The following is a 14,132-nucleotide window of genomic DNA, read 5'->3' as shown; positions in this document are numbered from 1 at the left end:
GCATGGTTGGGGTCCCGCCAGACCGTTGGTCAGGGTTGGGTGGGATGAGCGGGCTCCTAGCCCAGCTGGCGGTACCTCCTAATCCGCTTGGGGTGAAAGAGACCCTAGGGGGGTCTACTCGGTGAGGCGTACTGGTCACTCGTTGGCTCGGGTGTAATCCAGTACTAGTGGACGCTTCTTCAGGAGATTGAGAGTCAGCGTAGATCATGCGGCAGTCCTCTGCGGAGGGCTCGGGTAGGTTTAATACATGGGGGGCCGTTTCTAAGCATATGTCACTCATGGTGACCAGGAGACAGGTGATCCCCCGGCCAGTAACATCCAGTTTATAGTCTATCACCCGGGCGGTGGCCAAACCCGGGCAACTTCTTACTTGCATGCGCACTGTAGATAAGTCTGTATCAAGTGCTACCCGGGTGACTGCAACCGCGCGTCTTGGGGATACTTGGTGCTCTAAGGCCCAGGCATGGACATCCTGCGGTGACGGCACGGACATGATAAAAAGGAATCGGGCAATTTAGGAAAAAAACGGAACAGGGCACCCCAGGACTTGATCTCAGCAGCGCCTCCAAATGTAACGGGTGTTCCCCCACCCACTCACAAATAATACTGTGGAGGTGTAGAAACATGCAAGGTTACTCAAGTGTGGTGCACTACCTGTTGGCTCACAGGAGGGCTGAGCTTCCGCCACGGGGAACCTGGGGTACATGCATCTCATACATCTCTAGGTGCAACGCCTCCACCTGGGAGGGATCCCAACAGAGTGGGAGGAGACCCTCACAGGAAACAACCACACGAAGCGAACGAATGTAAAACAGGACTGGCTTTACTACATAATCAACTATATCTACATACATCAACACAACCTTCATGCGCCACGGCGGACGCTAACCACTCTGGGCGTCACGGCGGACGCTACCACCTCTGGCGTCACGGCGGACGCTAATCACACTAGGCGTCACGGCGGACGCTACCACCTCTGGTGTCACGGCGGACGCTAATCACACTAGGCGTCACGGCGGACGCTACCACCTCTGGCGTCACGGCGGACGCTACCTCCCACAGAGTGATCCCACCCCGTGTCCAGTAACCCCCACCCAAATGTATCGCACCCCCAAAGTCAAATACCACTGTGCATGTGTATGTGTGACTGCGCAGCCACTATGTTTGGTGATAGGCCTGGTTGGTGCACGTGAGCTGCAGGTTACCTGCCCGGGCTCCAGCCACGGGTACCGCGATATCAATCCGCTCGATCCGGCGTTGTCCTCCACACCGCGTGGGTTGAAAGTCCAGCACAACTGATGTCACTCTCAGTCTTAGGGTCTTTGGTGGGGTTCTGAGCCCAGAACCCACCTCACAGGGCCGCACGGCTTCAGCACTGTGTCCCTGGCTAAGCTACCAATAAATGGGGCAGTATCCCTATCTAGGGCCTGTCCCTAAGCTCCACAAGCTACTAGGTGGCTCAGGACCTAACTGGGACCTTGGGGGCTGCTGGCCTATGCAGAGGGTCACTGACCCCTGCATCCACCTCTTACCCCTAGCTGGTCCGGATCCTCACTGCCTGCGTGGCTGCAAAACCCCGCGAAATGTATCTAACTGGGAGCAGGGGAATCTGGCCTTCTGATTGGCTCCCTGGCGTCAGGTGTCTCTGCCCCTATGCACCCTGGGGGCTGGCCGTCTATTCTCGCGCATGCGCGAGCTAACTGTCATGGCGGCGCCCTGCTCCGTTAGCCGCCGGGACCCTAACGACGCGATCGCGGCCTCGGCAACCGGCCCGATCGCGTCCCCGGCAACCACCCGATCCCACCATGGCAACCGGCCGCACAGCAACACCGCGCGCTCGCAACGGGGAAGGAGGAGGCGAGTGCGCGAGGGGGGGGACAAGGGAGGGGGCGAGTGCGCGAGGGGGACCTGGCTACAAGTACATTACCACATGCTATGGATTTTTCCCAGAGAGCCACTGGTTCCGAAGATGAGATCAACCATGCTCTCCCCAAGCATGCCCCTGGTCAGATCTGACTTTTAACAACCTGGCCCAGACTTAAGTACAATTCTTTCTTAGGGCACAGTCATGAGCCCACCCCTTTCTACAGAATACTTTGAAACTGCTCACTCTTGATTAAAACAATTGACACCTTTGAGTTGGCTATCTGGCTGAACCCCCCCTCCCTGCCCCAAGTAAGTTCCTTTGAAGCTCAGAGCAGCTAAATGAAACAGTCCTGACCAGTTCCAAACTCATCATTTTGTATTTTGTTACAAGAAGTGTAGCTCATTAACCCCTTAAGCACCAGAGGGTTTAAAATATCTATTACTTCATGACATGATCATGACAGAGGGGTTATAGAGAACAGTTATATGGAGCAATAGGAGTTTGAGTGGAGTTAAAGTAAACAGTTATATGGGACACTAGGAGGCGTTACATGGAGCAGTTAGGGAGGAGTGACTCCCAGTTTTGTGTATTTATTTTGTAAAGACATCAGATAATCACTGGTTATTCATTCCTTGATATGTGTTGGAAAAAGACATAAAGCGCACAGGAGAGAAAAAGACAAAAACAGAACATAGTGTACTCTGTAGAAATAGATACATAATTCCAGCTGTAAATAGATACGCTTACAGGATAATAATTCAAATCAAGCAGAGTAAGTAATCTTAGCTGGATATGCAATTGGAGAGAATCCTGCCGATATATCCTTGATGGCTTTAAGTTCTAATAAATCTGTTTTTTTATGCGAGTACACTCCCTCTCTTTTTTCCTTATCCTTTTTTAATATTCATTCTGGGAGCCCAGCTGAGCATATAAGTTCAGAGGAAGCTTCTATAGGCGAAGTAGACCTTTACTTACCAAGCCCAGCATCTTCACAGAGAAGCTAGTGAAGTCTGGTGATGTGGATTCTCTCCAGGTGCATATCCAGCTAAGATTACTTACTCTGCTTGATTTGAATTATTATCCTGTAAAGTGTATATATTTACAGCAGGAACTATCTATTCCTACAGAGTACACTATGTTCTGTTTTTGTCTTTTTCTCTCCTGTGCGCTATAGGTCTTTTCCCATTACTACATTGACTTTTCTCTCTGGGTAAGAGTTTGAGCCAGCTGCAGGGAGCTATTAATTCAGATAGTATAGATAGTGTTTTATATCTGTGTATCCTTTGTTTTTGTTTAGTGTATATCTCGTTGCGTATTTCAGTTTCTTAACAGTTTATGTGTTAGGGTGTATTTACTATCAGAAACGCTCTGGCTTATACGTCCTCTTTTCCCTGCAGGTATCTCACTGCAGTCCTCCTCTCTCCACACGTCTGTCACTGTGGGTGAAGCTGTAGATACGTATGTCTTGTTACATTGCATTATGACCCCCAGAGTCCCACTGGATCATCTGGAAGTGAAGTGGGTGCTACGAGAAAAGGATGTGGACCAGGTGGTCCATTTATTCACAGGAGAAGCAGACAGACCTGATGATCAATATTTTCTGTACAGAGACCGCACTGAGTTATTCCCAGAGGAAATCTCCAAAGGGAACCTCTCACTAAGGCTGAAAGTGAGATACACAGACAGTGGAACATATAGCTGCACCGTGAGATATGGGCTTGATTCTGCCAGCTCAGAAATGGAGCTCTATGTGTCTTGTAAGTATGATGAGGATAAGTTTAAAGGTGACAATCTGCTCTATAAATTAGTACATGCATTTTGCATCAGATGTATGAAACAAGTTATTTGCGTTTCTTCCATCTAATGCAGAATTCTTGAACACAGAGGTCATACCAAACGCATGTGATCTGCAATTTGTGCTATATTATCAGATGATTTGAGTTATTTCAGCTATTATCAGTTTTAAATTTACATATCTGATTTCACCAGAGTGTTGAAAACGTGGACAAGTGATCTGCGCTCGAGAAACTGTGATAAAATGTTTAGGTGATAGGATATAAAACCAATTACCCAATCAGTGCAAATTATAGTGAATATAAATATATAAATTAACTGTTGTGATTATGAGTGTTTTAACTCAATAAAAGTGCTGTGTTAATAAAACAATAAGTATATGTATATGTATATGTACACAGCTGAACCCCGTTATAACGCGAATTCGGTTATAACGCGGTTTTCACGTGGCTCCCGTTTAAAAAATTTTTTTTTTTTAAAAATTTAAATTAAAAAAAAAATATATATATTTTTTAAAAAAATTTGCACACTGCACACACTCTCTGCACACTCTCACTGCACACTCTCACTGCACACTCTCACTGCACACTCCCAGCACTCTCACTGCACACTGCTCACAGCACACACTCCCAGCACACACTCCCAGCACTCACTGCACACACTCTCACTGCACACTGGACACACTCTCACTGCACACTGCACACACTCTCACTGCACACACTCCCAGCACTCACTGCACACTGTACACACTCTCAATGCACACTGTACACTGCACACACTGCACACACTCTCACTGCACACTGCACACACTCCCAGCACACTCTCACTGCATCACTGCACACACTCACTGCACACTCCCAGCACTCACTCTCACTGCACACTGCACACACTCTCACTGCACACACTCTCACAGCACACTGCACACACTCCCAGCACACTGCTCACAGCACACTGCACACACTCCCAGCACTCACTGCACACACTCTCACTGCACCCTGCACTCACTGCACACACAGTACACTGCACACACTCTCACTGCATACTGCACACACTCCCAGCACCCCCAGCACTCACTGCACACACTCCCAGCACACAGTACACTGCACACATTGCACACACTTCCAGCACACTCCCAGCACACACTGCACACTCTCACTGCACACTCTCTCAGCACTTTGCATCAGATGTATGAAACAAGTTATTTGCGTTTCTTCCATCTAATGCAGAATTCTTGAACACAGAGGTCATACCAAACGCATGTGATCTGCAATTTGTGCTATATTATCAGATGATTTGAGTTATTTCAGCTATTATCAGTTTTAAATTTACATATCTGATTTCACCAGAGTGTTGAAAACGTGGACAAGTGATCTGCGCTCGAGAAACTGTGATAAAATGTTTAGGTGATTGGGTAATTGGTTTTATATCCTATCAGTGCAAATTATAGTGAATATAAATATATAAATTAACTTTTGTGATTATGAGTGTTTTAACTCAATAAAAGTGCTGTGTTAATAAAACAATAAGTATATGTATATGTATATGTACGCAGCTGAACCCCGTTATAACGCGAATTCGGTTATAACGCGGTTTTCACGTGGCTCCCGTTTAAAAAAAATTTTTTTAAAAAAATTTAAATTAAAAAAAATATATATATATTTTAAAAAAAAATTTGCACACTGCACACACTCTCACTGCACACTCTCACTGCACACTCTCACTGCACACTCTCACTGCACACTCTCACTGCACACTCCACACACTCCCAGCACACACTGCACACTCTCACTGCACACTGTACACTGCTTACAGCACACATTGCACACACTTCCAGCACACTCCCAGCACACACTGCACACTCTCACTGCACACTGTACACTGCTTACAGCACACACACTCAGCACTCACTGCACACACTCACTGCACACTGCAAACACTCCCAGCACTCACTGCACACACTCACTGCACTGTACACTGCACACACTCCCAGCACTCACTGCTCACTGCACACACTCACTGCACCACTGCACACTCTCACAGCACACTGCACACACTCTCACTGCACACTCCCTGCACACACTCCCAGCACTCACTCTCACTGCACACACTCCCAGCACTCACTGCACACTGCACACTCTCACTGCACACACTCACTGCACACACTCACAGCACACTGCACACTCCCAGCACACACTCTCACTGCACACTCACTGCACACACTCCCAGCACTCACTCACTGCACACACTCCCAGCACTCACTGCACACACTCTCACTGCACACACTCCCAGCACACACTCTCACTGCACACTCTCACAACACTCTCACAGCACACAGCACTCAGCACACTCTCACAGCACTCAGCTCTCACAGCACACAGCACACAGCTCTCACAGCACACAGCTCTCACAGCACACAGCACACACTCTCAGCACTCACAGCACACTACACCACACCTCCCACTCCCCCTCCCTACCTTTGGTGTCGGCTGCTGAGATCGGAGCGGAGCTGGCATCAGGAGGAGGGGGGGGTGTCGGGAGGAGGGGGGGTGTCGGGAGGAGGGGGGGGTGAGTGAGGAGCAGGCTGGGACTCGGAGGGCCGCGTGGGCTATGCCGCGGAGGGCCGGTAGGTGTGGGGGCCTGGGGGGGGGAGGAAATGGATGCCGGTGTTGGGAGGTAAGGAGCAGGTTGCGGCTGGACTCGCCGTTGCTAGGGGACGTGTAGGGCTTCCGGCCACCTCTTCCTTCCTTCCCTCCTCACTCCCTCCTCACTCCCTCCCGATCAGGCGCGCGGTGGCCATTTAAAAAAAAAAATTAGGGCGACCCCGGTTCTAGCGCGGTCGGATCGGGTGGCCCCCGAGGACCGCGCTATAACGGGGTTTAGCTCCGTATATATATATACACCTTTCATTGAGTTATATGGAGGTTACTGCTGCTGTACTCATGAAATGGCTCCACAAACCGTAGTACTAGTGCAAAAAACAAAAAGAGAAAACAGCGCAAAACCTCATAGTGTAGTAAAATATAAATTATATTGGTATATCAGCGGGTGAGTATTACACGTACATCAATCAGATCATATAATAGCATGACATGTTTGGGACATGTTACCACATCAGCAACAGCAACTGCATCCGATCACATTGATTCAGACCAGGTGAGGAGGTCAGATCCCTTCCTTATCTGGTACAGTAGCAGTCTCTAGAGTCCTTTCACTCAGTTAGTGGTATGTCTCACTGCGTAGTGAAATGCTGCTGCCGTAGATGTGAAGCGCCGCAGAATCCTTACTGGATCCGGATGTCGGGTCTCCGCGAGAGCACCGATGACGTCATCAAAGGTCCGTCGCGTCTTTTTCAAGTTTGCCGATGTACATTGTCCACAAACAAAATGAACAATTGTATTATAGGATAAATCCTCAATGTTATTGAGTATAGGCTGGAACGCGCAGGAAGAGGGCGCGTTCCAGCCTATACTTTTTGTTTTGACTGCTACCAGAGAAGGAAGGGATCTAACCTCCTCACCTGGTCTGAATCAACGTGATCGGATGCAGTTGCTGTTGTTGATGTGGTAACATGTTCCAAACATGTCATGCTATTATATGATCTGATTGAGGTACGTGTAATACTCACCCGCTGATATACCAATATAATTTATATTTTACTACACTATGAGGTTTTGCGCTGTTTTCTCTTTTTGTTTTTTCACTAGAGTGTTTCTGGATCTTCAACACTTCCAGCTCATCTAATTACTCCAGGAGCGATAACATGATGTGGCCAGAACCCGATGAAGGTGGCTCCATTTCCGTTGAGATCAGGCTGGCTGCTCCATTTGAGTAGTCATCCTTGTCCTCCCCTAGATAAAACGAGCAAGTGCCTATGACATACCTGGTACTTCATATGGATCTGGCCATGCCAGTACACGTACCAAATACTTGTTGGGGCACTGTAAAGGTTTTTGTCTGTCTCCTCTTAAGAAGTCTCTTTAAACCGTCTACAGTGATGCACATTATATTTTTAACAAAAAATATAAGTTAGAAAATAATAGAACAGTATGATACACAAGTCCCAGTGCTAACCAACAAATATTTGCACTCAATATAAAATGTAAAAATATACACAGTAACATTCTTTGCATTGACAAGTAATGAACCTTTAAGAACAAGAGAGTCCTGCAGCCTAGAGCACTCCAGAATTGTCCGAATCCTTCCAACAGCTGTAGAAATCAATAGTCCTCCTTGGCGCTGGTCTCACATTACAGTGCAAAAGATACTATGTTAAGAAGAGTGCCTGCTCAGCGTGTAATAACTGGTGGACAAAAGCAACCTCCTCTGGCGCTGAGGTGGGGACTTGAATTTTCTTCGTATAGACTGTGACCTCAGGAAAAACAAAAGACAAAACATGCAGGAAGCCTGCAATAGTGTATTACCCAAGGGATATAAAACATATATATAGGAGCAATTTATTGATTGAATTATCTATAAAATATACATAAAAATATACATGAAAATATACATAAAATTTATAAAATATTTGAACCAGTGCTTGGCACTAACTGGTGATGTGGACAAGCTGCTTGCACACTATCACAGTGGGAGGCTTGAAATTTGTGTCCAAGACTTCTGATCTTTGCTCCGCCTGGTAAAAATTGAAAACCTACTCACCAGATGTGAATAGGTCAAATGCACTGGTTAATGGTCTTTAAGGCCGGGATGCACCGTCTGCCTGGCGGTGTTTGCGTCTCCTGCTGCCGGGATCCTATCTCGTGCTCCGTCGTGAATCACTTCATGGAATGCACCCGATCCGCTCGCGCAATGACGTCACCAATTCTCGTCCACTGCTACGGTGTCCCAACAGTACCAAAAACCATCCAACGCGTTTCGAAAGCTCTATTGGTGTCTTTCTTCGTCAGGGATCCCTGACGAAGAAAGACACCAATAGAGCTTTCGAAACGCGTTGGATGGTTTTTGGTACTGTTGGGACACCGTAGCAGTGGACGAGAATTGGTGACGTCATTGCGCGAGCGGATCGGGTGCATTCCATGAAGTGATTCACGACGGAGCACGAGATAGGATCCCGGCAGCAGGAGACGCAAACACCGCCAGGCAGACGGTGCATCCCGGCCTTAAAGACCATTAACCAGTGCATTTGACCTATTCACATCTGGTGAGTAGGTTTTCAATTTTTACCAGGCGGAGCAAAGATCAGAAGTCTTGGACACAAATTTCAAGCCTCCCACTGTGATAGTGTGCAAGCAGATTGTCCACATCACCAGTTAGTGCCAAGCACTGGTTCAAATATTTTATAAATTTTATGTATATTTTCATGTATATTTTTATGTATATTTTATAGATAATTCAATCAATAAATTGCTCCTATATATATGTTTTGTATCCCTTGGGTAATACACTATTGCAGGCTTCCTGCATGTTTTGTCTTTTGTTTTTCCTGAGGTCACAGTCTATACGAAGAAAATTCAAGTCCCCACCTCAGCGCCAGAGGAGGTTGCTTTTGTCCACAAATTCAAGTCTGGGCGCAAGATACCAGAACAATCTCAACAGGCAGCTCCAGGACTACCATTCGGACAATTTATCTAAGGTTTTATCATTTGTTGATTGTATAAGCGCTGTTTGTACACCTTTTGTTCTACATATTAGTGTAATAACTGGTACTGGAGGGGTGCTATCAGGGCACAGGTTAGTCAAAATATTTGCAAAAAGGTTCTCCAGTGATGCACTCTACCTCACAGAATAATATAAATTAAAATATAACTTTTATTAAGTATAGTAATAAAATATAGCAAGGAGGGAACTAATAATAATATAAGTATTAAATTGGTAAATAAGCTGGGACTGTATATACCATGTTTGAGATGAGAAATTGCTGCAATAAGGTCACTGATAGTACAGAGGTCTGGATAATAGTAGCGTGTCCATGAATATAACTAAAACAGTGTAAACTCATGCAAAGAGCAATACATGGAATAAGTGAATAGTGATTGGTGAAAGTGATCCTATAAGGGTCAGGTGACTCAAGATCCCTTAGGAACAGTATGGCTAAATTACTGCACGTACTTTATTAATGAATAAACAGACCACTGTGTGTATCAGTGTCCACTCCTCCAAGACAACACCACACTACAGTATGAATTAATGGCTGATTATTCAATATTTGTGGATGCCTATATTAACACTGGTCTGGAAGCTGATAGCAGCAAACAAGATGCCCTGTATATATGCATACACGTTGCTGCTGCTTTGCCAGAATCAGCAAGTCACAGAGTGTAAATTATCTTCAAATACTCAAGCAGCACTGGTAAGTAGCTTGGAGATACTGCGCTAGATAATTAAACTAATAGTCTTAGTATATTGTATAGTATATTCAATAGATAGGCTCTGCAGTTAAATCTAAGGTGCCAGCATCTCGGAGATCCGTGTCTCAGAGGTGCCAGTGACATCACGGCGTCTGACATCACTGAAACCCGACGCGCGTTTCATTCATCAGAACTTCGGGGGTGGGCGGGAACTCACCAGGCACGGACATTTTTTATATATTCCGTTGTCATGGTAATGCATCTCTACCAATCCAGTTACAGAGAACAGTATTGCAGGAGATCGCGGCAATCCCATCATTAATTCGAATGCTACATATTTGTGTCCATGCTTGCGTGAGTACCTATTGAACTTTAAAAATGAGATAGTGATGAATCAAAGGGTTAAAAAGCTCCTCATGGGGAGATGGGCCGGGAGATATATTCTCTATACTCCACATTGGTTTCTAGTCTATTATGTGACTTACATGCCAATTGACACTCCTTAGTTCCTTATCTATTTCCTTGGATGCATGTGTATGGATCCTGATTATTATTATGTGAGCTTTGTACACCATTTGATTCCTATGTTCCACAACTGGGATAGTCCAAATATTGGCCAAAAATAATGTTAATATTATCTAAAGCCTATTCTGGTATAATAATCATTTATTTATTTTGTCCTCAATGCCCCAAGGCTGATTTTGCACAATGGCAATTAGAAGCATACAAAATGGTGATTCTTGATGCAATTGGGGGGGGGGAAAAAAATGTCATCGGATCCGATGATTTCGTGGAGCCCGGTGTGGTCACGATGACAAGGTGAGCTGTGCACAGCTAAGCTGAAAATCAATCCAGCAACTCCTCCAAAGAAACGTCTCTGTGGGATAATTTCTCCCAAGCAACTCAATATCAACCGCCGGGAAATCCTCAGAGCAGCTAAATAGATGGTCGATGTGATGAAAGTACCGGATCCCCTGGGTCAACACTCAACAAAATATGAAGGTACTCCGGCGGGTATTAGCAAAAGGGTCACAGACTTTTCACACGCGAGGTCTGCCACAACCTGCCCCTTTATATCTCCTGTGGTCCCAGCTGATAGGCGTGCGGCTTGCGTTGATCCCGAATCGGCGATCCGGGATTATCCCACAGGAGCAGAGGGATGCATATTATCTTCAATCCTAAAATCATATATATACCCCCTACCACCAGAGTTAGTCTATATCTCTTCAACTCACCGCAATTCCAATATTTGTCAATTGAGATACACAATTGCCTCAGAGATTCATTAGCCTTCAAGGCTTGAACTCCCAAAACTCTGCAGAGTTTACAGCTTCATGGTTGACCTTTTATCTTTGCAAGTATATTGCCTTTTATATATTGCTTGCGGACCTTGTTGTCCTATTTTAATCAATTTGTTTTTATTATTATTTTATATCTGCAATAGGAGTGTGCGTTCTTGTGTGTGTGTGTGTGTGTGTGTATATATATATATATATATATATATATATAATATATATATATATATATCTCTCTATAGATATATCTATAGATATATATCAAATAAAAAGATCACTTGTGAGCACATTCACATGTCTAAGGCTTTGTCCCCGCTGGCGCTGAGCGCGCTCATGCTTGGAGAGCTCTCCAAGCATGAACATCGGGTATCCTTTAAATTTTCGCAAGCGCGGGCGGGGGGACTCTGCAGGGGAAGCTGAGCGCGCTAGGAAGTTTAAAAAATGTGTTTATATAAGCGCAGAGCGCCGGTGATCGTGTGTGCCCGCGCATACGCGCGAGCGGATATATATATATCTACATATATATGCAAGTCACCTCGCCAAACGCCGCCCACTCAGCGCTAGCGGGGACGCAGCCTTAGGCAGGTCTGCAACCCTGCCTTTCACCATTATCCCCAACATACAGTGCTTCCACTGCAGCAAGGGGTTCTGGGAAATGACATGCAAATGAACACACGTGTCACCTTTTGTCTGAAAAGCCCATATGGACTCCATGTAACAATGGATTTTCAGACAACAATCTTACTCATGGATTCCCAGGCCTTTTGCGCTTTGATCAGAACATACGAAATCCTCTCTCGTGGTAACCAAGGCTGGAATCTCCGAAGGTGCTGTGTACAGGTGCCTGCGTTCTCTGTGCTCCGCGAAGCTAGTGCATGGTCACTCCCTCACAGCGTTCTCGGTCCGTCCGCTCAACGTGATGATGTCATTGGTTACTGCTGATACTTAGAATGGGTGTTCAAGGCTTTCAATAGACTGGGAACGTCCTGATCAAATAGAAAACTTAGCCCTATGCATTTCACGAAACTCCGTTCACTTCCTCAGGGGCATAATGTCTTTTGAGGAGACTCTGCTCCTTATATACTGTTCTTCATTATTGAAATTTGGAAACATTGGATTTTGATTCGCCCATGGGTCACCATAGGAATCACACACAAATGTAATACATTGTGGAATCAGTTGTTCAGTAGCATATTTTTTTTTTTTACATTGTATCAAGAATCACCATTTTGTATTTTGGTGAGGGGAGTCACTGAGGATTTTGCCTCCAATAACACTGAAGTATTTGACACCATTTTCAAGGAGGACTATTGTTTTCTACAACAAAATAATAGAGACTGTATTATATTTAAGAATAGGTTGCTTTCCTAAAAAAAAAAAAATTGTGAGGAACTGCAGTTTTTAATAATTTTTCACATGTTGACCTAAAAGACAGGTAACAAAATAAGGGATCCCAAAGCACACCTGATGTCAGATAATGTTATCACAAAAAATGCTGGTGCTCCTGCTCGAAGGGGCCTTCCTCAGTGGTCCCATACAGGAATATGCAGTAAGGAATAGAGGGGAGGGCACTGCGGTCTAGCAAAAACAATTGAATAAAGCCGAAGAAAACCAACGTTCCGGTTTCTAAATGCAACCTTTTTCAAGGTTAGTGATACCACCTTGCCCTCACCTTGATAAAAGTTACATGTAGGAAACTAAACATTGTTTTTCTTTTACCTGAAAGACAGCACAGCAACATATAACAGTCTAGGGCTAGGTTATGAAGTAGTACTTGGAAATGTCACAATAGTAGCCATTTTAAGATCCCTAAAGGTTACACTGCTTATAACCAATCTATATTTCTCCAGGGCAATATGGCTGTTAGAACTTTATAGTTCATTGATGGTGTATAATAAGACATGTCTTCTCTCCCATACAGGTGCCCTGCTTCCTATGGACCAGTTTGCACTGATCAGCTTTTCCATATCTTGTGTTGTCAATGTCATCTCGTTTGCTGCAGCAGTTACCAGCTCTTGGGTAACAAATTTATCGCATTACAGGGAGCTGTGCCCAAAAAGACTTTCTGGTAAGTACATACAGGCATACCCCGCTTTAACATACGCAATGGGACCGGAGCATGTATGTAAAGTGAAAATGTACTTAAAGTGAAGCACTCCCTTTTTTCCACTTTACGATGCATGTACCGTACTGCAATAGTCATATATGTGCATAACTGATGTAAATAATGCATTTGTAACCAAAATAAATACAGTAGGCTTTATAGAAAGAAAATCTTTAATGTCAGCTGATTTTTTTTGTATTAGTGCTGGCAGATGCAAAATGGATGAATGGAAAATTATGTAAAAATGAGGTCAATTACCCCACTCACTCAATCCCCCCACAAAATACATACCAAAACCCCCCACCCCTCTAAATACATGTAACCCCACCCCGCAATACATAATAAAAATACCCACTCCCGCCAATACATTTTAAAAAGACCCCCACCGCCTCAATACATTTTAAAAAGACCCCCACCGCCTTAATACATTTTAAAAGACCCCCACCGCCTCAATACATTTTAAAAAGACCCCCACCGCCTCAATACATTTTTAAAGACCCCCCCATACAAAAATCGGGCCACACGGGTAAAATCATCACATCTCCTCCAACACCCCTCATATCACCACCCTGCGTCTCCCATATATCACCCCCCCTGCATGTCCCTCACATCATCCACCCCTGCATGTCCCTCACATCACCCCCCTCCCCTGCATGTCCCTCACATCACCCCCCCCTGCATGTCCTTCACATCACCCCCCCCTGCATGCCCCTCACATCATCCCCCCTGCATGTCCCTCACATCATCCCCCCCCTCCTGCATGTCCC

General features: G+C 45.3%; 1 protein-coding gene across 3 annotated transcripts in view; it reads left to right on the top strand.

Annotated features, from left to right (window-relative positions):
- LOC142486527 (uncharacterized) overlaps positions 1 to 14,132 on the top strand; it is a 67,257-nt gene that overhangs the window by 15,083 nt on the left and 38,042 nt on the right. For all 3 annotated transcript variants that reach the window (XM_075585107.1, XM_075585106.1, XM_075585105.1), the window contains 2 exons: positions 3,265 to 3,624; positions 13,183 to 13,329. In XM_075585107.1, the coding sequence (XP_075441222.1) occupies positions 3,265 to 3,624; positions 13,183 to 13,329 (507 nt within the window). The remainder of the gene's footprint in view (positions 1 to 3,264; positions 3,625 to 13,182; positions 13,330 to 14,132) is intronic.

This window comes from Ascaphus truei, unplaced genomic scaffold (assembly GCF_040206685.1).
Source record: "Ascaphus truei isolate aAscTru1 unplaced genomic scaffold, aAscTru1.hap1 HAP1_SCAFFOLD_932, whole genome shotgun sequence".
Lineage (NCBI taxonomy): Eukaryota > Metazoa > Chordata > Amphibia > Anura > Ascaphidae > Ascaphus > Ascaphus truei.
Note: the sequence above shows the minus strand (reverse complement) of the source record. Positions and strands in the feature narration are given on the sequence as shown.